Below are 22371 nucleotides of genomic sequence, written 5' to 3' on the forward strand. Positions count from 1 at the left end.
TAAATATGATTCAGCCTGACATCCTGTCTCTACTTCCTGGGTTTCTCAGATTCATCTCTTCTGTTGCTAGTGGAATTGGTTAATACTGGGATTCTCAGAAAGCCTGTTGGCATATCACCTTGCTTCTCTCTTCACTCCTATCTGTATTTCATGCTGCTTGCTACCAGATTAAACTTCTGCTAAAACATTTCTGTTCCAGAATGTACATGGCTCTGGTGGCAAGCATATTAAGCTTACATATTAAGTTCTGTTGCCTCACCCCTAAGACCCTTCTCAATCTGACCCCAGTTGTGTTTCCTATTGGTCTCAGTGAGGCTCCTCCACTCTTTGGAACAGTCTCCTGATATTTGTCTTCCCTGGATTAAACCCATGTTTGTGAACCTGTGGCTTGTGTTTTTCTTTTGGCTCAGAAGCCTGGAATGTCTTCCCTTCTTCATTTCAGATGAGTATCTTTGTGTGCTCACACCCAGCATTCTCCAGAATGCCTTCCCTTGAGCCCTTCAGCCTACACTGAGCTGACTTATTGGATTATAACTAAATATATGTGCATGCCTTCTTTCTACCACTTTATTATAAATGCTTGGAGTGCAGAAGCAGTTTTGCATCTCTCTATATGAGCTAGTAAGTATTTCCAGACTAAATGAGCTACTGAAGTCCTTGATTTTTTTTTAAGTTTATTTCTTTATTTTGAGAGAGAGAGAGAACACAAGTGGGGTAGGGACAGATATAGAGGGAGAGAGAATTCCAAGCAGGCTTTGCGCTGTCAGCACAGAGCCCGACGCAGGGCTTGAACTCACAAATGGCGAAATCATGACCTGACCCAAGATCAAGAGTTGGATGCTTAACCAGCTGAGCCACCCAGGCACCCCTGAAGTCCTTGATTTTCAATATGAGCTTGACTGTTTCTCAGAAGCCTTCTGATTTTCCACTGTCTTTAGAAAGGGGTCAATTTTCGACTCTTGATAGCATCAGGGATGACTCATTGACTGGGAAGGGGAGAACCTGGAAGACAGGCTGATCATAACTCCTTTACCCTCTAGTTAAAAAAGGTGGACTAGCTATTGAGGAACACTAGGGATGCTTTGCACAAAGATATGAAGCAGCCCAAAGACTTTTCCTCCCTTCTCTTTGGGGCTCTTCTTTCCTTGCCTCTCCTCCTATGGCCTGTGTTCTAATGGTGGCCAAAGCAGCCTACTCTGGTCATACTTGAGCCCCTAGAACCTGACATTTGAAAACCATCATTCCTAGGGGGTCATTTTAGGAGGCCTGGTTTATCCTTGACACATCCTGAGCAAATCATTCAACCATTTGGAATATTTTTGCTTTCTTTAAATCTATAAAAATTGGAGGTTAGACCAAGCCATTTCTAAATTCTCTTCTAGCTGTAAACTGTCATATCATAATCTGAGTACCATAGGCCTGAAGAGCAGCCACCCTAATTTTCTCATGTATCCTTTTATGTTTCATTAAATAACTAGATCATAAATTGCTTGGGGACAAATGCCTCTTGTGTGTCCTTACTCACATAAGCCTCCACCATCTTCTGGGCAGGGCTGATCTCTTAGCAAGCATGCAGACTGGCATGTGCTTTACTGTGAGGTGCTCTCAGGACAAATCCCAGAACATCACTTCCTTTGGTCAAAAACAGGATGATAAATGATGTCAAAAGTTTTGAGAGCCTCAATTAAAGTACCATGAAAGAATTAGCAAATATAAGAGCCAAGAGAAATAACAATAAATGAAACTTTAGCAGTTATAAAAAGCAAAACTGCCTAATTCAATGATGTTTACAAAGCCCTACTATTAATTGGGAGAAGTCCAATTCCATTGCAACAAATGTGACAACACAACGTTACCTAAACTTCTGCTAATTATCACAAAGATTCATTCACCTCAAGCAAGAATCTCTGTAAGGTTTGAACCATTTTCCAATAGAGTTAAAACAATCTGATGGTCCTTTGATTTTGTCTTCATGGTATATGGCTACAGCAGTCACAACCTGGAAGTACAATATTTAAATAAAGGTTGTAATGTGTCCATCAGGGATGAATGCCAGCTCACTAATCTGTACATCAGGGATGAATGCCTGCACAGTATCTGCTTCATGCTGTTTAAAAGATTAACGTAACTGATAATATCTTAAAATAAGATTGCAAGTCTCACATGCTACCATTCGTGTTAAAAAGGAGAAAAAGAATGTGTATTTGAACTTCCTTCTACGTATTCTTGAAATATATTTTGAAAGAGAAACATATAAATTGGTCTGAGTTTTGCTCTTCTATCCCGAGGATATTAACAAGTTATCCTACTTTGAGAAAAGAGAACAAGACTTGGCAGGGCTATGAGACCTTTCTTATTTCTTAGTCTACAGACCCAGCTACCAGAGAGGTGTATGGATAATTTACATCCCCACTGAGGTTACAGAAGTTTTAGTTTGGAAACAATTCCTCCATTTGTTGCAAATATGGTATCGAAGAACCCTAGCGCTGAGTGGTAGTTAGTATCAAATATAGTGGGCAGTACCGATGTCTGTTTGGTAGTCCCTGAGGGTGTTGCAGTCATACATCTCCATTCCATTTGGGGTCCGGAGACAGAAGACACTCACGGGAAAGCCACATCTCAGAGCTACCAGTGTTCTCAGATCAGACACTTTTTTACTAAGAAGGGAGATGTTCTCCATCATTGGCATTGTCTCTTGGGTCACAGCATTGAACACATAGAGAGTTGGCTTATCTTCTTCCTAAGGGGAAAGAGAAGGAGGGAACTTAAGAATAAGCACTGTCTTGGGGTTGGAGCAAGGGAAAAACGTTTTGGAGGGTGGCCCTAAGTGCCTGTAACTTCCATGACATGGGTGTTAAGGATGAGGGCAAAGGCCAGTTAGGTTCCCTGGCTTCTGGTCTCACTCTTGTTCTTCTGTCCCAAGGATATTAAGGAGTCCTCCTGCTTTGAGTAGCATAAAGAAGACTTGGCAGGGCTTTGAGACCCCTTTTTTTAGTCAACAAACCCAGATACACAAGAGGCATGTTGATAATTTATATCCAAGCTGCACTTATGGAGGTGTTGGTTGAGAAACAACTCCACTGTTATGTTGTGCATTGATTTGGAAATACTGTGGATTCTTTGGGGCACTTGCATGGCCCAGTTGGTTAAGTGTCTGACTCTTGATTTTGGTTCAGGTCATGATCTCACAGTTGTGGGATCAAGCCCTGCATCAGGCTCTGCACTGACAGCATGGAGCCTGCTTGAGATTCTCTCTCTCCCACTCTCTCTGCCCCTCACATTCATGCTTTCTCTCTCTCTCTTTTTTTTTCCCAAAATAAATAAACATTAAAAAAAAAGAAATACAATGGATTCTAAACCTTTGGTCAGTTTTTAAAATCCTTTCTTTTTTTTTTTTTTTTCAACGTTTATTTATTTTTGGGACAGAGAGAGACAGAGCATGAACGAGGGAGGGGCAGAGAGAGAGGGAGACACAGAATCGGAAACAGGCTCCAGGCTCTGAGCCATCAGCCCAGAGCCCGACGCGGGGCTCGAACTCATGGACCGTGAGATCGTGTCACGGACCGCGAGATCGTGACCTGGCTGAAGTCGGATGCTTAACCGACTGCGCCACCCAGGCACCCCTTAAAATCCTTTCTAAGAGGTTGTCTCTAAGGAGTGGAATCAAGTTCAAGATTGGGGGGACGGTTGGCTTATCATTTTATGCTTTTCATTGTCTGTATGGTTTGACTTAAAAAAAAAACATGTGTATTTATTTTTACTCTTTAAAAAGGGAAGTTCTAAATATAAGTGAAAATGTTCCTTTTTTCTTTTTCTTTTGCAATCCAAAGAGGAAAGCAAGTGGCACTGATGGATCTGAAGTAGAGTTAAAATGGAAACTTTGGGGAAAATGTTCATCCTCCTGTTAACAACAGGTGAATCAAGGCAAACTAAAACTAAAAACACAGGAAATGGGAAATGTGAAGGGGGCGGAGAGAAGACTATTAACATTTTCACTCTTCTAACAAAAAAAGTGAAATTGACTTTACTTCTTCTTTATTGGATTCAGGACAATCATTTTTTTCCTCGAAGGCTTCTTGTTGGCTTGGCAGATTTGAATGCACAGTGCTGCCACCGTAACATGGGACTCTTGGAGAGGGGTCTTAAGTAAAACTGAGAAGGGGGCTCCAGCCAGTCATTGCTCTCTTGTTCAGCCTCTGTTCTTCTCTCCCTTTCTCCCATCAAAATTTATTTTTGGATTCCCCAGGAGCCCCTCCCTGTTTCAGGCTTATAATACGTTATATTCATTCCCCTCCTCCCAGGTCACACATTGCCATGATATAATCAACATGCAGATCTCTTTGAAAGAGGCTTTAAAGGAGTAATGAATGTTATTGATGAACATTTAGGCTTCAAAGCTTTGATCTGGGGCCCATTTCAGTGACTCAACTCACCAGAAACAGGTTCCGGCCCTCTGTTTCCTGAGTCTGAAGTGCTTAGAACAGTTTTACTCAATAACTTCTCATAAATCTGCTCAGTAAAAATTGAAAGGACATAGGATTCACCCTTTCCCTTTCGCCATGTTTATGTTTTCCTATGGCTGCATTAAAGACCAACCTAATCCATGTGATATATATAGGTAGGAAGAAATTCTATGAAAACTGAATAAAAAGAGTGGGGGGGGGGAGAAAAATTATATTTTAGATAATAGCCGTTCCTTATTTCTTTTATGATTACTCTGATTTCTTGTTAGCCCTTGGTACCGATACTAATTTATAGTTAAAATTAAATGTGTAATGTGCAAACAAAATAGCAAAGGCCCAAGTCACTCTTAATAGCTAACTAGCAATTACATAATGTTACAGAGTTAAGTTAAAAAGGAGCTTCTAATAATATGAATAAACACAAGCATCTATAACCTAGGTATACATAAAGCTCTGAAACAAGTAATAAGTTAGAATTGCAAAATATACAGCAATGTTTAGATGAAAATCAAAAGTGTAAATAAGAAAATATTATTATTAATGAAGCCAGGTTCTTAGGTTGAAAGAAAATTAACACCTACAGAATTTGTTATTTTATTTATTTATTTATTTATTTATTTATTTATTTATTTTGAGTTTGTTCTTTTTTTTTCTTTTTTCTTTTCTTTTTTTTTTCTTTTTTCTTTTTTCTTTCTTTCTTTTTTTTTTTTTAGCACCCAGGAACTTCCCAGGCCCATTTAATTCATAATGTATCTGGAATATAGTTCTCTTTGTAATATTTTAACTCTATTTATCTATCATTTTATAAACCTTATTTTTGTGAAAAAGCTCATTTTAAGTTCTAATGAGGCAGACCAATATTGGAGACACTTCTTCATGTTGGTTATTTGGAGGGGGAGCAGGTAGGTGCTGATTAATAGCAACTTGTCAACTCATTCTATCTACATAAGAAAAGCCATCTCTCTAGCTCTATGATGCCACTCCTCAAATTTTCTAAAGGGAACACTGGTAGTTATACTCAAGGAAGTCAGATGTTATTAAATAAACAATACTACTGCAAATAATTGTTGAACATACATAAAATTAGATTTTTCCCTTTACAAATAAACCAAGACACCATGGTAGGTAGGAGGTACAGACAAAATGTCTTATTTTTCAATAAAAACAAATACATAGATCTACTTCATGGTAATAATTCCACTTTTGTCTTAAGAAACCAAGTGCAAACTCACTGTAAAAACATGTGCATTAACAATAAAATAGGAAAAGTTAAAGAGAAACAGATGGAAAGAAAACAAAAGTTAATGCAAGTTTTGAACACTGCTATACATTTTCTACAAGTTCTGCTTTTTTAGATTTTGCTCTTCTGGAGTTGCAGCACTAAAAAAGCAGAAACTTGCCCCAATGATTCCTGAGTAGATGAAAAGAGGAAATAAATAATGTTTGCTTTTCATAAGAGACTCTTAAAAACTGAGAACAAACTGAGGGTTGATGGGGGGTGGGAGGGAGGGGAGGGTGGGTGATGGGTATTGAGGAGGGCACCTTTTGGGATGAGCACTGGGTGTTTTATGGAAACCAATTTGACAATAAACTTCATATATTGAAAAAATAAATAAATAAAATAAAACCTCCTAACCAACCACAAAAAAAAAATAATAATGTTTGCTTTTGTTGAACTGAATGAATTCAAGTTGAGATGTCTTCATAAACATCTTAACCTCTTAAACTTCTTTTGTATGAAAATCATCCTGAAGACGTTATACTTGAATTCTAGGACACTGAATTCAAATACCTTTCTTCACCAAATTCTTTACATACTATTCTTTATGGCTTATCTTTAAAAAAATAGACTTTTTTTAGAACAATGTTTTGTTTGTAAATTATACTTTTTTTAAGTTAACTTTTTTTAAATTTAAGTGATCTCTACACCCCACATGGGGCTTGAACTCATGACCCCAAGATCAAGAGTCACTTGCTCCTCCAACTGAGCCAGCCAGCCACCTCTCATTTGTAAATTCTACATTTTTAAGAAGCATATTTATACATTTTTTGTGTGTGTCAAGTATATTTAAAATCTAAAGTCACATATTATGTGTCTCCTGGATTTTGGTGTTTATATGTTGAGTGCCTTTCAAAAGCTAAAGGTATAGTAACTTGAATCAATTTTAGGACTTGTAATATATTTTAAGCTTCTCCAACTTGTCTAATAGACATTTACTCAATACTACCACAATTAATCTGATCTCTTACCATAAAATAACATTCCAAGGATGCCCGAAAGGAATAACTAAGCTTTAACGCCATCCCTTGGCAAGTAGAAATATGGTGAGAGAAGGAGGCAGGGAACCCAGAAGGAGTGTCAGGGAGGCTGAGCCCACCTCACATGGTAGAAGGTATGACCTGTCAAAGATTTGCTTGTTAGCCCCCTTTGCAGTAGGTCCTGGACACGTGACCAGGATGCTCCTACTCAGGCCTACCCATCCAGCCCTACTTTGAATTAGGGGCCAGTAAGGCAGAGCAGGAGGAGATACAGGGAATCCTCTGTGGCAGTGGCAGATCTGAGGCATTGCTGCTGTGTCCAGGACCTGCTTCAAGGGCTTAGAGGTAGCCGAAGTGGTAGCTTTCCTGGACTAGTCCTAGGGCCTGATTAAGACATTGTTTTTGGCTCCATAATCTCTGAGCCTGATTCTTCAGTCTTCCTGTCAAGACTGTGAACTACCCAGTAGCCTTTCAATATGTTTATTTTCTGCTTCAATTGTCCAGGGTTTGTTTCTGCTGCTTGCAGCTAAGAACCCTGATGCTAGATAAGAAAATATAGGGCAAGGATGCAGGAGCACCTTGCCGTGAGGGTAGAGAGGGAGAGAGATGCCACAGTAAGGGAGGGAATCCAAACCCTGAAATGCATCTCAATACCTTGCTATAACATTTCTGATAACAATCATATACCGTCTTGTTAATTTTCACACTCTACCTCTCAAGGCCTTTGTCAACTTATTTATTCAACACCTATTTACAGAGAGCCTCATATGCCAGGTGCTATTCCAGGCAGTGGGTGCCAACAAAACTCAAGCAATAGTTTCCACAATAACACTGGGTGGAGTGAAGGGGGCAAGTGCGATAGCATTTCTGCATGTCTGACACCCTAGGCCTTTCCACTGCATCATGCCACAGTTTACCAGGTGAATGGGCAGCAATGAATGGGCAGGACTGACTCCTGTGTTAATAGAACTTGGATATATGTGCTATAGAAGGTAACATCTATGGTTTCTGTAGTTTTTTTCCCAAAGAAGAAAAAACTAATACAATGTTCCTTCCCCACTATTCTCATATCACCTCCTCATTCACTTTTCCAAATGGGTCTACATTACCATTAAAGGAGAAGGTGTAATACACAAGGAAGCTGGGAAATATATTGACTATTTAAAAAATGTATTTAAGAGCAGATCACCTCTTAATTTATCAGAAGTCTTTTCCTCTTTTCACACAAGCAAGCCTTGTAATTCACACAAAAATATAAGCACGATAAAGAAACCAAATGTTTTGGATTTGTTTCATAATATCTACTTGTAGTTTTTTGAAAAAGAAAGTTGTTTACTTGGCAAGTTTTTAAACTTTGCAAAACCATTTGTTTCTCATCTTGGTATGTCTAAGTTGTACCAAAATAAATGAAGAGCCTCTAGCTTTTCGAGATTCTCAGAAGGTAAAACTAATTGTGTGAAGTACCATAGTTAAATAGGAAAGGTACTACTTAAAATTGTATACATCTAATTATGCAATAAAGCAACAACATGACTTAGAATGCAGCCTTGTGTTAGTTACTTAAGATAGATTAAACAGCACAGAACTGGTCTGACTGCATTCTCTGAGGCATGGGATATTTTCATCATGTATTTTTGTTGTTGTAAACCCATTTGGACTGTTATTATTCATACACAGTAAATGGTGTGGACTTTTGAAATAGGCCTGTTTTATCATCTAATCTAAACAGGAACTAAGGCAGGATAAAAACCAATATTTATGGCTTTTGCAGATAAATCTCTTCTTTCAGATTCAAGATACTGTTTTTCTCCTAAAACCAGTGATACGAACTTCTCTAAATGTGATTCTACTGGAGAAAGTGAAGATTAAGATCAGTAAGATTTCCATTGAACTTGAGAGTTTTTAATTAAACCCTATGTGCTGGCCAGTCCTGTGATGCATAATTAGCTTCTGCCTCTCTTGGGTAAACCCATTTTACCTCTCTACTCTTTTTTTTTTTTTTTTCCATTAGGAGTTTAAACTCCAGAGAAAGGTTTGAGTTCAGTGTGAAGACAGCTTGCATCACTGTGATAGATGATGCTTTATTGCCAGAATTTATAAAATATTTTTTGTAAGTAAAACTATGAAATGGATTGCATTGAGGGAGGGAAACTGAGGGGCCAAAGGTAGGAGGAAGACTTTTTACTGTATATATACTTTTTGTATCTTTTATCTATGTGAGTGTACTACCTGGTCAAAAATACATAAAAGGAAGAATTTTTTAAATAAGGAAAATAAAGCCAGTGCCGAGTTAAATAATAGTATTTTATTCATACTCTTAACACACATTGTCTACGTCCCTAAACAGCTGTGGCTCAATCCATCTCTTCCAGCCAGCTCAAATATTAGTAATAAACTTATACCACTATCTCCAGGTAAACAAACAACATATCTCAAACATCATTCTTGGCACTGGAAAATTCCAGGACATTTTAAAGAGTTTATCCTGTACATTACCAAAAACATAGTATATGAGCATATTTAAAGACATGAGGAAAGACATTTAAGAAATGAGATTGGGGAAAAAAAAGAAATGAGATGGAATTTAGTCTACCCAAAAGAGTATTATACTATAATTATTTTAGTGCAGAGGGAGAAAAGAAGTCAGAGTTATTTTTATTTATCTTTTTGGTAATTAAACAGTCTTCAAGAATATAACAATAACACATGAATAAATGCTCATAAAACATTAAAAACACATATACAAATATATTATTTTTATTTACATAAATGAGATCATACAATGTTTATTTTTCTGTGACCTGTTTTTACTACTTAGTAGTAAATATTTTATTTTTTATTTTTATTTTTATTTTTATTTTTAAGTTTTTAATGTTAATTTATTTTTGAGAAAGAGAGAGAGACAGAGTGCAAGCAGGGGAGGAGCAGAGAGAGAGGAGACACAGAATCTGAAGCAGGCTCCGGGCCTTGAGCTGTCAGCACAGAGCCCGACATGGAACAGTGAGATCATGACCTGAGCCAAAGTTGGATACTTAACCAACTGAGCCACCCAGGCGCCCCAGTAGTAAATATTCTAGAGTATTTTTTTTAAACATAGACTCTCCACTTAGTCAATCAATAAAACATATTAAAAAACAAAAAGAATTAGCTTTGGCTATCATAAACATTTTTTAAGTGCTAAATATGAGAAAATTAGTGCCCCACTTAGCAGAGAATGTGTACTTATTTGCTTAGTTTCTTGAGGATCATGTTTTCATTTGGGGTAAAGAACTATTATTGAATCATATTTCTTCCCTAGAGATCAGCTCTTAAACTCTTTAGGCCACCTGTCTCTAAGAAATTGTCAGAAGTTAAGGATCCTCCACCCAGAAAATCTCCAGGCACATAATTTTGCTTATTTTGCAATTTTAGGGTTTTGTAAAGTGCTTAAGGACCCCCAATTAAGCACCACTAATTAAGGGCACTATAAATGGAAAAGGCTGTCTCTGGGGTATGTACACATAATTAACGAAGGGCTACTCTTGCTGGATTTGGATGTAGAAACTGCCCCTTCATTTAAAAAAATTTTTTTTAAATTTTTAATGTTTATTTCTGAGAGAAAGAGAGACAGACAGTGCAAGTGGAGGAGAGGCAGAGAGAGAGAGGGAGACACAGAATCTGAAGCAGGTGCCAGGCTCTGAGCTGTCAGCACAGAGCCTGACGTGGGGCTCGAACCCACGAACTGTGAGATCATGAACTGAGCTGAAGTTGGACACTTGACTGAGCCACCCAGGTGCCCATCCCCCCCCCTTCATTCTTACAGTTACTGAGGATTTCTTCCTTTCCTCACTCCACTGCCCCTAATCCATTGTGGACCCATGGAAGTGATTGAATTTTCCTTCCACATCAATATTCCAGATCTACGCCTTGGCCTTATTCTGATATTTGTAAGTGGGTTGTTCTGGGATGACTGTTTGGAGCAGCAACAAAGGGGATAGAGGAGGGAAGGGAGAAAAGGAGTAAACAAGGGGAACTCTATCCAGACTCCACACCTTATTTCCCCTTACAGCAGAAATAAGACCAGTTAGACAAATGAAAGACAGGAGAAGGCAAGAAAAGTTCTTCCTAAGTTATGAAATTACTTTTGTTGAATTATCCACACTTTACTCAAAATGAAGTAGGTATCTTGGAGAAATGCTATACTGGGGGCACCTGGGTGACTCAGTCAGTTAAGCTTCTGACTGTAGCTCAGGTCATGATCTCGCGGTCCGTGAGTTTGAGTCCCGCCTCGGGCTCTGTGCTAACAGCTCAGAACCTGGAGCCTGCTTCAGATTCTGTGTCTCCCTCTCTCTCTGCCCTTCCCCGCTGATGCTCTGTTTCTCTCTATCTCTCAAAAATAAGTAAACGTTAAAAAAAAAATGTTATTCTGATCACCATACCTTAACAAAGCATTTGAGAGTTGAACAAAAAGATATTCCAACATCCGCAAGACTCCAGCTGTCCTTTAGGGCTGCTCCAGCATACATCAGCTCCAGATACCGCCTTCCTTGTTCATCTTCAGAGAGAGGAATGTGGAAATAATCCTTAAAAATCAATAGCACAAAGTGCGACTTAGCGTCTGGGAGGTCATAAGTTAACAGATCTGCTCGGAAAGCGGGAAGGCTGGAGGACAAAGGGAGGGAGAGCTGCTGAGCCCCCGGACGACAGAGCTCAGTTTGGTGGGGAACAAAGGCGCTCGCCAGCGCCATCTCCCCTGCCCATCCCCCAGCCAAAATCCCAAAGAGAACCAGTTCCGGCCAGGGAACTTGCTCGCTCCTCGCAAACACCCAACTCTGCGCTTCTGCGGAGCCAAACCTCCGGCAGCAGATCTGACTCCCTCCCGCTGCCACAGGGCCCCTCCTGAAGTGGATCACCTAAGGAGAAGTGATCTAAGCCTGCCCCTCCTGCCCCCGTGCACCTTGCCTACCCACCCCAGCTAATACGCCAGATCCCCAGCATCACAAGCCTGGCAGGGTGCAAGTAGCCCAGACGAGCCACACCACCCCACAGTGAATCCCGCCACTAGGAGAGGGGAAGAGAAGGCACACACCAGTCTGACTGTGGCCCCAGCGGTGGGCTGGGGGCAGACATCGGGTCTGACTGCGGCCCCGCCCACCAACTCCAGTTATACACCACAGCACAGGGGAAGTGCCCTGCAGGTCCTCACCACTCCAGGGACTATCCAAAATGACCAAGCGGAAGAATTCCCCTCAGAAGAATCTCCAGGAAATAACAACAGCTAATGAGCTGATCAAAAAGGATTTAAATAATATAACAGAAAGTGAATTTAGAATAATAGTCATAAAATTAATCGCTGGACTTGAAAACAGTACACAGGACAGCAGAGAATCTCTTGCTACAGAGATCAAGGGACTAAGGAACAGTCACAAGGAGCTGAAAAACGCTTTAAACGAAATGCATAACAAAATGGAAACCACCACAGCTCGGCTTGAAGAGGCAGAGGAGAGAATAGGTGAACTAGAAGATAAAGTTATGGAAAAAGAGGAAGCTGAGAAAAAGAGAGATAAAAAAATCCAGGAGTATGAGGGGAAAATTAGAGAACTAAGTGATACACTAAAAAGAAATAATATACGCATAATTGGTATCCCAGAGGAGGAAGAGAGAGGGAAAGGTGCTGAAGGGGTACTTAAAGAAATCATAGCTGAGAACTTCCCTGAACTGGGGAAGGAAAAAGGCATTGAAATCCAAGAGGCACAGAGAACTCCCTTCAGACGTAACTTGAATCGATCTTCTGCACGACATATCATAGTGAAACTGGCAAAATACAAGGATAAAGAGAAAATTCTGAAAGCAGCAAGGGGTAAACGTGCCCTCACATATAAAGGGAGACCTATAAGACTCGTGACTGATCTCTCTTTTGAAACTTGGCAGGCCAGAAAGAATTGGCACGAGATTTTCAGGGTGCTAGACAGAAAAAATATGCAGCCAAGAATCCTTTATCCAGCAAGTCTGTCATTTAGAATAGAAGGAGAGATAAAGGTCTTCCCAAACAAACAAAAACTGAAGGAATTTGTCACCACTAAACCAGCCCTACAAGAGATCCTAAGGGGGACCCTGTGAGACAAAGTCCCAGAGACATCACTATAAGCATAAAACATACAGACATCACAATGACTCGAAACCCGTATCTTTCTATAATAACACTGAATGTAAATGGATTAAATGCGCCAACCAAAAGACATAGGGTATCAGAATGGATAAAAAAAACAAGACCCATCTATTTGCTGTCTACAAGAGACTCATTTTAGACCTGAGGACACCTTTAGATTGAGAGTGAGGGGATGGAGAACTATTTATCATGCGACTGGAAGCCAAAAGAAAGCTGGAGTAGCCATACTTATATCAGACAAACTAGACTTTAAATTAAAGGCTGTAACAAGAGATGAAGAAGGACATTATATAATAGTTACAGGGTCTATCCATCAGGAAGAGCTAACAATTATAAATGTCTATGCGCCGAATACCGGAGCCCCCAAATATATAAAACAATTACTCATAAACATAAGCAACCTTATTGAGAAGAATGTGGTAATTGCAGGGGACTTTAACACCCTACTTACAGAAATGGATAGATCATCTAGACACACGGTCAATAAAGAAACAAGGGCCCTGAATGAGACATTGGATCAGATGGACTTGACAGATATATTTAGAACTCTGCATCCCAAAGCAACAGAATATACTTTCTTCTCGAGTGCACATGGAACATTCTCCAAGATAGATCATATACTGGGTCACAAAACAGCCCTTCATAAGTTTACAAGAATTGAAATTATACCATGCTTACTTTCAGACCACAATGCTATGAAGCTGGAAATCAACCACAGAAAAAAGTCTGGAAAACCTCCAAAAGCATGGAGGTTAAAGAACACCCTACTAACGAATGAGTGGGTCAACCAGACAATTAGAGAAGAAATTAAAAAATATATGGAAACAAACGAAAATGAAAATACAACAATCCAAATGCTTTGGGACGCAGCAAAGGCAGTCCTGAGAGGAAAATACATTGCAATCCAGGCCTATCTCAAGAAACAAGAAAAATCCCAAATACAAAATCTAACAGCACACCTAAATGAACTAGAAGCAGAACAGCAAAGGCAGCCTAAACCCAGCAGAAGAAGAGAAATAATAAAGATCAGAGCAGAAATAAACAATATAGAATCTAAAAAAACTGTAGAGCAGATCAACGAAACCAAGAGTTGGTTTTTTGAAAAAATAAACAAAATTGACAAACCTCTAGCCAGGCTTCTCAAAAAGAAAAGGGAGATGACCCAAATAGACAAAATCATGAATGAAAATGGAATTATTACAACCAATCCCTCAGAGATACAAACAATCATCAGGGAATACTATGAAAAATTATATGCCAACAAATTGGACAACCTGGAAGAAATGGACAAATTCCTGAACACCCACACTCTTCCAAAACTCAATCAGGAGGAAATAGAAAGCTTGAACAGACCCATAACCAGTGAAGAAATTGAATTGGTTATCAAAAATCTCCCAACAAATAAGAGTCCAGGACCAGATGGCTTCCCAGGGGAGTTCTACCAGACGTTTAAAGCAGAGATAATACCTATTCTTCTCAAGCTATTCCAAGAAATAGAAAGGGAAGGAAAACTTCCAGACTCATTCTATGAAGCCAGTATTACTTTGATTCCTAAACCAGACAGAGACCCGGTAAAAAAAGAGAACTACAGGCCAATATCCCTGATGAATATGGATGCAAAAATTCTCAATAAGATACTAGCAAATCGAATTCAACGGCATATAAAAAGAATTATTCACCATGATCAAGTGGGATTCATTCCTGGGATGCAGGGCTGGTTCAACATTCGCAAATCAATCAACGTGATACATCACATTAACAACAAAAAAAGAGAAGAACCATATGATCCTGTCAATCGATGCAGAAAAGGCCTTCGACAAAATCCAGCACCCTTTCTTAATAAAAACCCTTGAGAAAGTTGGGATAGAAGGAACATACTTAAAGATCATAAAAGCCATTTATGAAAAGCCCACAGCTAACATCATCCTCAACGGGGAAAAACTGAGAGCTTGTTCCCTGAGATCAGGAACACGACAAGGATGCCCACTCTCACCGCTGCTGTTTAACATAGTGCTGGAAGTTCTAGCATCAGCAATCAGACAACAAAAGGAAATCAAAGGCATCAAAATTGGCAAAGATGAAGTCAAGCTTTCGCTTTTTGCAGATGACATGATATTATACATGGAAAACCCGATAGACTCCACCAAAAGTCTGCTAGAACTGATACAGGAATTCAGCAAAGTTGCAGGATACAAAATCAATGTACAGAAATCAGTTGCATGCTTATACACTAACAATGAAGCAACAGAAAGACAAATAAAGAAACTGATCCCATTCACAATTGCACCAAGAAGCATAAAATACCTAGGAATAAATCTAACCAAAGATGTAAAGGATCTGTATGCTGAAAACTATAGAAAGCTTCTGAAGGAAATTGAAGAAGATTTAAAGAAATGGAAAGACATTCCCTGCTCATGGATTGGAAAAATAAATATTGTCAAAATGTCAATACTACCCAAAGCTATCTACACATTCAATGCAATCCCAATCAAAATTGCGCCAGCATTCTTCTCGAAACTAGAACAAGCAATCCTAAAATTCATATGGAACCACAAAAGGCCCCGAATAGCCAAAGGAATTTTGAAGAAGAAGACCAAAGCAGGAGGCATCACAATCCCAGACTTTAGCCTCCACTACAAAGCTGTCATCATCAAGACAGCATGGTATTGGCACCAAAACAGACACATAGACCAATGGAATAGAATAGAAACCCCAGAACTAGACCCACAAACGTATGGCCAACTCATCTTTGACAAAGCAGGAAAGAACATCCAATGGAAAAAAGACAGCCTCTTTAACAAATGGTGCTGGGAGAACTGGACAGCAACATGCAGAAGGTTGAAACTAGACCACTTTCTCACACCATTCACAAAAATAAACTCAAAATGGATAAAGGACCTAAATGTGAGACAGGAAACCATCAAAACCTTAGAGGAGAAAGCAGGAAAAGACCTCTCTGACCTCAGCCGTAGCAATCTCTTACTCGACACATCCCCAAAGGCAAGGGAATTAAAAGCAAAAGTGAATTACTGGGACCTTATGAAGATAAAAAGCTTCTGCACAGCCAAGGAAACAACCAATAAAACTAAAAGGCAACCAACGGAATGGGAAAAGATATTCGCAAATGACATATCGGACAAAGGGCTAGTATCCAAAATCTATAAAGAGCTCACCAAACTCCACACCCGAAAAACAAATAACCCAGTGAAGAAATGGGCAGAAAACATGAATAGACACTTCTCTAAAGAAGACATCCGGATGGCCAACAGGCACATGAAAAGATGTTCAGCGTCGCTCCTTATCAGGGAAATACAAATCAAAACCACACTCAGGTATCACCTCACGCCAGTCAGAGTGGCCAAAATGAACAAATCAGGAGACTATAGATGCTGGAGAGGATGTGGAGAAACGGGAACCCTCTTGCACTGTTGGTGGGAATGCAAATTGGTGCAGCCGCTCTGGAAAGCAGTGTGGAGGTTCCTCAGAAAATTAAAAATAGACCTACCCTATGACCCAGCAATAGCACTGCTAGGAATTTATCCAAGGGATACAGGAGTACTGATGCATAGGAGCACTTGTACCCCAATGTTTATAGCAGCACTCTCAACAACAGCCAAATTGTGGAAAGAGCCTAAATGTCCATCAACTGATGAATGGATAAAGAAATTGTGGTTTATATACACAATGGAATATTACGTGGCAATGAGAAAAAATGAAATATGGCCTTTTGTAGCAACGTGGATGGAACTGGAGAGTGTGATGCTAAGTGAAATAAGCCATACAGAGAAAGACAGATACCATATGGTTTCACTCTTATGTGGATCCTGAGAAACTTAACGGGAACCCATTGGGGAGGGGAAGGAAAAAAAAAAAAAAGAGGTTAGAATGGGAGAGAGCCAAAGCATAAGAGACTGTTAAAAACTGAGAACAAACTGAGGGTTGATGGGGGGTGGGAGGGAGGAGAGGGTGGGTGATGGGTATTGAGGAGGGCACCTTTTGGGATGAGCACTGGGTGTTGTATGGAAACCAATTTGTCAATAAATTTCATAAAAAAAAAAGTAAAATAAAAAGATTAAAAAATAAATAAATAAATAAATAAAATATATTAAAAAAAAATCAATAGCACATTATCAAAGCAGTGTATCTCCACGTTACTAGACCCACAATATAATCTCTTTTCTTTTACGTTTTTTTCCCCCACTGAGAATTATAAAATTATTTTGGACAAAGGAAGAGGTATTAGACAGGAGCTCTTACCTTGGAGTCTAGAGACCTCCACAAAAGTTTACGGATAGAATTTAGTTCGGAAAAACTATGTTTTATTTTTACTAACTCTAAGTTAAACTGAGATTATATATATAGGCAACAAACTACTGTGTATATAGGCAACAAACTAAAGAAACAGTGGTTGGCTATATCTGTGACTTTGTCACCAGTAGAAGTCATAGCTATTTTCATATCACGCTATAGTTGTTGCAGAAATCTCAAAATATTATACCGATCACTACTTTGAAATTACAAGTTATTAGATGCATTGCTAAAATTTGTCAATATGTTAAGTCCACCATATCACAAATTTGGTTTTTAAAAAAATATTTATTTATTTATTTATTTATTTATTTATTTATTTATTTATTTATTTTGAGAGAGAGAGCGTGCATGCATGTGAACAGGGAAGGGACAGAGGGAGAGAGAGAGAATCTTAAGCAGACTGCATGCTCAGCATGAAGCCCGACACAGGGCTCGATCCCACAACCCCGAGATCATGACTTGAGCTGAAATCAAGAGTTGGACACTGAACCAACTGAGCCACCCAGGCACCCCACAAATTTGTTTTGTAATGTTTGAAAACCATATTTCAATATTGCTTGTTTCCTTTTCTTTGTATGTATTTTATTGTATGCATTTAAAGACATTCTGAGGGGGGCGCCTGGGTGGCTCAGTCGGCTGAGTGTCCGACTTCAGCTCAGGTCATGATCTCACGGTCCCTGAGTTCGAGCCCTGCATCGGGCTCTGTGCTGACAGCTCAGAGCCTGGAGCCTGCTTCGGATTCTCCGTCTCCCTTTCTCTCTGCCCCTCCCCCGTTCATGCTCTGCCTCTCTCTGTCTCAAAAATAAATAAACGTTAAAAAAAAAAAAAAAAAGACATTCTGAGGAATCCATAGGCTTCATCAGACTGCCAAAGGATTCATGACATAGAAAGATTAAGACCCTCTGTGTTAGAAGATCAAGATTTCAGTAATCATAGTAATCTATTAAATATCATGTGACTGCGATTCAATAAATGCTCCTCAGCAAATAGAAATGATCGTCTCGAAGTTAACTACTATCTGATGGTCAGGACCTAAACATTTGTCTTAAGTTCCCATTTTAGAGGGGATATTTCTAAAAATTTATAAGAGATACTGAATCCAAATTATTTCTTATCCTGGTTCTGTAATCATAAGTAAGATGGTCAGCCTCTCTGAGCTTCAGTTTCCCTGGTTGCAAAATGAGGCTATAGCTCAGAAGTTGTCTATAGTCCTCTCCACCTCAAAAATCTTTTGGATCTTTCTAGTTACTTGTTCACCAAATGGGCCATCTATCTGACAATTGGCATGCTCTACTTATATAGTTTAGAGTTAATGCCCTGTTTTTGTCCTTTTATGAAGAATTGCAATAATACTACCTGGCCAGTGCACAACCCACACATTTCATAAAGAGAAGTCAAACTTTTTTTTTTTCCTGAGAATTTACTGACTCAGTTTGCTTCCTGTCTAACAACTCCATGGTTACTATATCCTTATCAAACTTTTATGTAAGCAAATAATGATATTTTCAAATAGTTTTAGTTCCCTGTTTGCTGGAAACGTACCTAATAGTATCTCTGCCCCATGTACAGTTTAAATTTATTGCATAGTTAAAATTAGTATACATCTTAGTGGCTTAGGGACAAAGCACATACCTTTATCATCAGCTTGACAGCCTCCACAGTTTCATCTGCTGAAACATCAAATGGTTCAAAAGATCCCTCAAAGGCTATGAAAATCCTCATTCTCTCAACAAACAAACAACCCTGCAACTTTTTTCAAAGAATTGGATAGCTGGAAAAATTCCAATTCACAATTAAGGATGAAAACGATGGCCAGAGGCAGCTGTTACTATCTAGCTTGAAAGCTGAGTGGAGAGAATGTGAAGAGACAAGTCCTGCTGTATCAGTATTGGGTAACACAGACAACAGCTGCATTGGAGGAAATGTCTCTCTATCAATGGCAGTCAACAGCCACCTTGTTCCGATATTACAGAAGCCAACGAACTTGACAATGGTTGGGGCAAGTGTGAACAAGATCAAACATGTAATACAGAAATGCCACACATAAATTACACTTTTGTGATGTGACCATCATTCACTGACTCTTGAATTTTTACTCAAGTGCAGCTGATTGAAGGACCCTTCAAAATAGATACGTGATTGGGATGTACTGGCAAGCAGTGAAGCATGTTTAAACAGAGTTGATTTTATTGAATGTGATAATCCTGAAAGTTCTCTGTAAATAACTCTGAGCTGATGCATTCTGGTTTCCTTAACAACTTTGTGTACTTGTTCCCTGGCAGTATTTCCAATCCCGCCATGGGGTACAGAACAATGCCCACTTGCACCAGGGAGATGAATGCAGAGGCAAATGACTGTGGTTTTCCCTTTGCATCTCTGTGTACTGGAATCTTTCCAATAGCAACACGATATAGTTGTATGTCTTTTAGTCCTTGCCTTCATGTTATTTAGAACAATTTACCATTGTTATTTTCTTCAACTTCCCTTAGCATTGGTGGAAAATATTTCAAACTCTATTCAATAAATGAGAAAAGATATTAAGCACCATTTCTCAAGTTTATAGAGTAAGCCTTGTACTGGAACTTAATTCTAAGGCTCTCCCAGTATGATAAACTTGGTTTACTGCTGTTATGTCTGATTATTTGTGTATATAAATCTCGTCTTCTTCCTCCATTTCCTCCTCATCCACAGCAGAATCCTCATCTTGCATTGCTTTGTATTCTTAACAGCATTTAGCACAATGTGAGTCACATGATAGATGCTCCATAAATATTAACCTGTTAGTTGATTCCATTGTGATTTCCAACCTGAATTCCAACCATAAGAAATTTGAGAAAATGGAAAACATAAAAAGGGCAAAGGATTTAATTGCAAAACTAACTCTTTTTGCCTCATATTTTTCAAGTGTTGCAACATCATGATATTTTCTTATGTTGTCAACATTTTGATAAGAAGTTTATTAACATAGGCTGTAGTTCATGCTGTTTCAGTGTCTCCCCCCAAGCTGCTGTGTCTGTTGACTGGCGAAGGCTCATAGCTACACCTCCCTCTCTAAAGAATTGCCCTAAGTTGATGGGAGCTGCCTTGCCAAACAACTAGGCACCCCGCCTTAATAACAGATGGCTAAGGGACTACAAAAGGCCTGCCTTCTCATCTTAGGGAGTGAAAACTCTGCAAAAGATTCTTGTAGATCAGACTATGGCTGGACTTTACCTGAGACTACATTCTTTCTCACTTTTTCTTCTTCCCAACTCTGCTGAATTCTCTCCCTTGCTAGTTTTTCTTGTGCACTCCCTCAGTAATTGATATGCATCCCAATCCCTGTCTCAGGCTCTGCTTCCAGAGAAACCAACCTAAGACATAGGATCTTAAAGAAGCATATGTACTTTAAGAAATCACAACCAAGTGCTTTGTAGCTTCCTGAAATACATGTGTATTTTTGTATGTTATAGTAGTCTTGCCTTTGGAGTAAATGCCCCGCTCAAAATTACGTCATTAAGTACTTACTCCTTACCTCTGTCGCCAGCAGTGATGTTTGTAATGTGACCCTTTTCTCATCATCAGTTATTTGGACCAGAATGGAACTGTCAGAATCCTTTCTTTTTGGCTGAAGGAAAATAAGAACTTGTGGTTTGATCTGTAACATGCAACTTAGTCACTGTGGGTAAATCATCTTCTTCCTCCAATGTGACTGAGTGGCAGAGAAATCTAAGAAGAAAGAATGAAACAGACATATGAAGACGAACACAGGACATAGAGAGCACTCCCATGGTTTCTGCTGCCCTTGAATTGTGAGACACTCTGTATTTATATAATACATTCCGCCTATTTTGCTTAAGCATGCTCTAATTGGTTTCTGTCACTTAAAATTATATGAGTTCTTCTTCTTTTTTTTTAAATGTTTATTTATTTTTGAGAGAGAGAGACAGAGCATGAGTAGAGGAGGGGCACAGACACACACACACACACACAGACACACACACACACAGAATCCAAAGCAGGCTCCAGACTCTGAGTTGTCAGCACAGAGTCTGATGTGGGGCTCAAACTCATGGACCATGAGATCATGACCTGAGCTGAAGTCAGATACTCAACCAACTGAGCCACCCAGGTGCCCCCAAATTAAAAGAGTTCGAATTTATAGTCATCCTTTAAGATTCAGTTTCATTTGGAACAAGGTAAGAATATTCACAATCACCACAATTGTTGCTTAGTGTTATTGCCAAAACATTAGCCAAAATGTTTCAGTAAGAGAAATAATAATAGGAAAAAAGTAAAATTATCCCTATCATAGAAGGCATTTCTAAGACATTTTTTTTGTAAACCAAAAAAATCATAACAATCAATTTTTGACACTATGACATATAATGAGATAATTCAGCTAGGTGGCTGTGTTTGAAATTAATATATAAAAATTAGTAGCTCTCAAGAAACAAATGACAGATATAAAAGACATAATGGAAGAAAATACTCCATTTATAAAAGAAAAAATATCTCAGGAGTAAACTGAGCAAGAAACACATAAGAGATATATAGCATAAATGTAAAAACATAATCAACAAACATAAAAGACTTGAACAAGTAAACCAACATACCATTACGTTGGAAGGAAGGTTCAAAACCATTAAAGTCATCAATTCTTCCTAAATTAATTTATAAACCAATATTATCCCAATAAAAATACCAGCAGGATTTTCCCAGCTTTATTGATCTATAATTGATATATAATATTGTGTAAGTTTAAGATATACAATGTGATGATTTGATGTATGTATATATTGTAAAGTGGTTACCATAGCAGTGTTAATTAATACATCTATCACCTCACACAATTACCATTTTGTGTGTGTGTGAGTGGTGAGAACATTTAATATCTACTTTTAGCAACTTTCAAGTATACAATACAGTATTGTGAACGAACAGGATTTTTTCTGAACTGTACAAGATGGTTTTAAAATTAATATAGAAAAATAAGCTGTCAGTATAGCTAGAAGAACTCTGGAAAGGAAGAGTAATGAAAGACACTCACCTACCAGATTTAAAACATATTACAAGGTATAATAATTAAAACAGTGTAGCACTGGCACATGAACAGTCAGTAAAATCGGTGGAAAAATGGAAAGCATAAAAGTTGACTCATAAGAGTTTAGTGTATGATTAAAGTGGCATCTTGCACCAGTGGGGATGGTG

The 22371-nt window shown here is 38.8% G+C and overlaps 1 protein-coding gene across 1 annotated transcript in view; it reads right to left on the reverse strand.

Annotated features, from left to right (window-relative positions):
* ANKUB1 (ankyrin repeat and ubiquitin domain containing 1) overlaps positions 1-18903 on the reverse strand; it is a 34575-nt gene extending 15672 nt beyond the window's left edge. Inside the window, exons 1-3 of the mRNA XM_047876396.1 lie at positions 18814-18903; positions 11141-11284; positions 2524-2740 (exon numbers count right to left, since the gene is read on the reverse strand). Of these exons, the coding sequence (XP_047732352.1) occupies positions 2524-2740; positions 11141-11284; positions 18814-18903 (451 nt within the window). The remainder of the gene's footprint in view (positions 1-2523; positions 2741-11140; positions 11285-18813) is intronic.
* Positions 18904-22371: the final 3468 nt, after the last annotated feature.

The sequence above is a fragment of the Prionailurus viverrinus genome, chromosome C2 (genome assembly GCF_022837055.1).
Source record: "Prionailurus viverrinus isolate Anna chromosome C2, UM_Priviv_1.0, whole genome shotgun sequence".
Classification (NCBI taxonomy): Eukaryota; Metazoa; Chordata; class Mammalia; order Carnivora; family Felidae; genus Prionailurus; species Prionailurus viverrinus.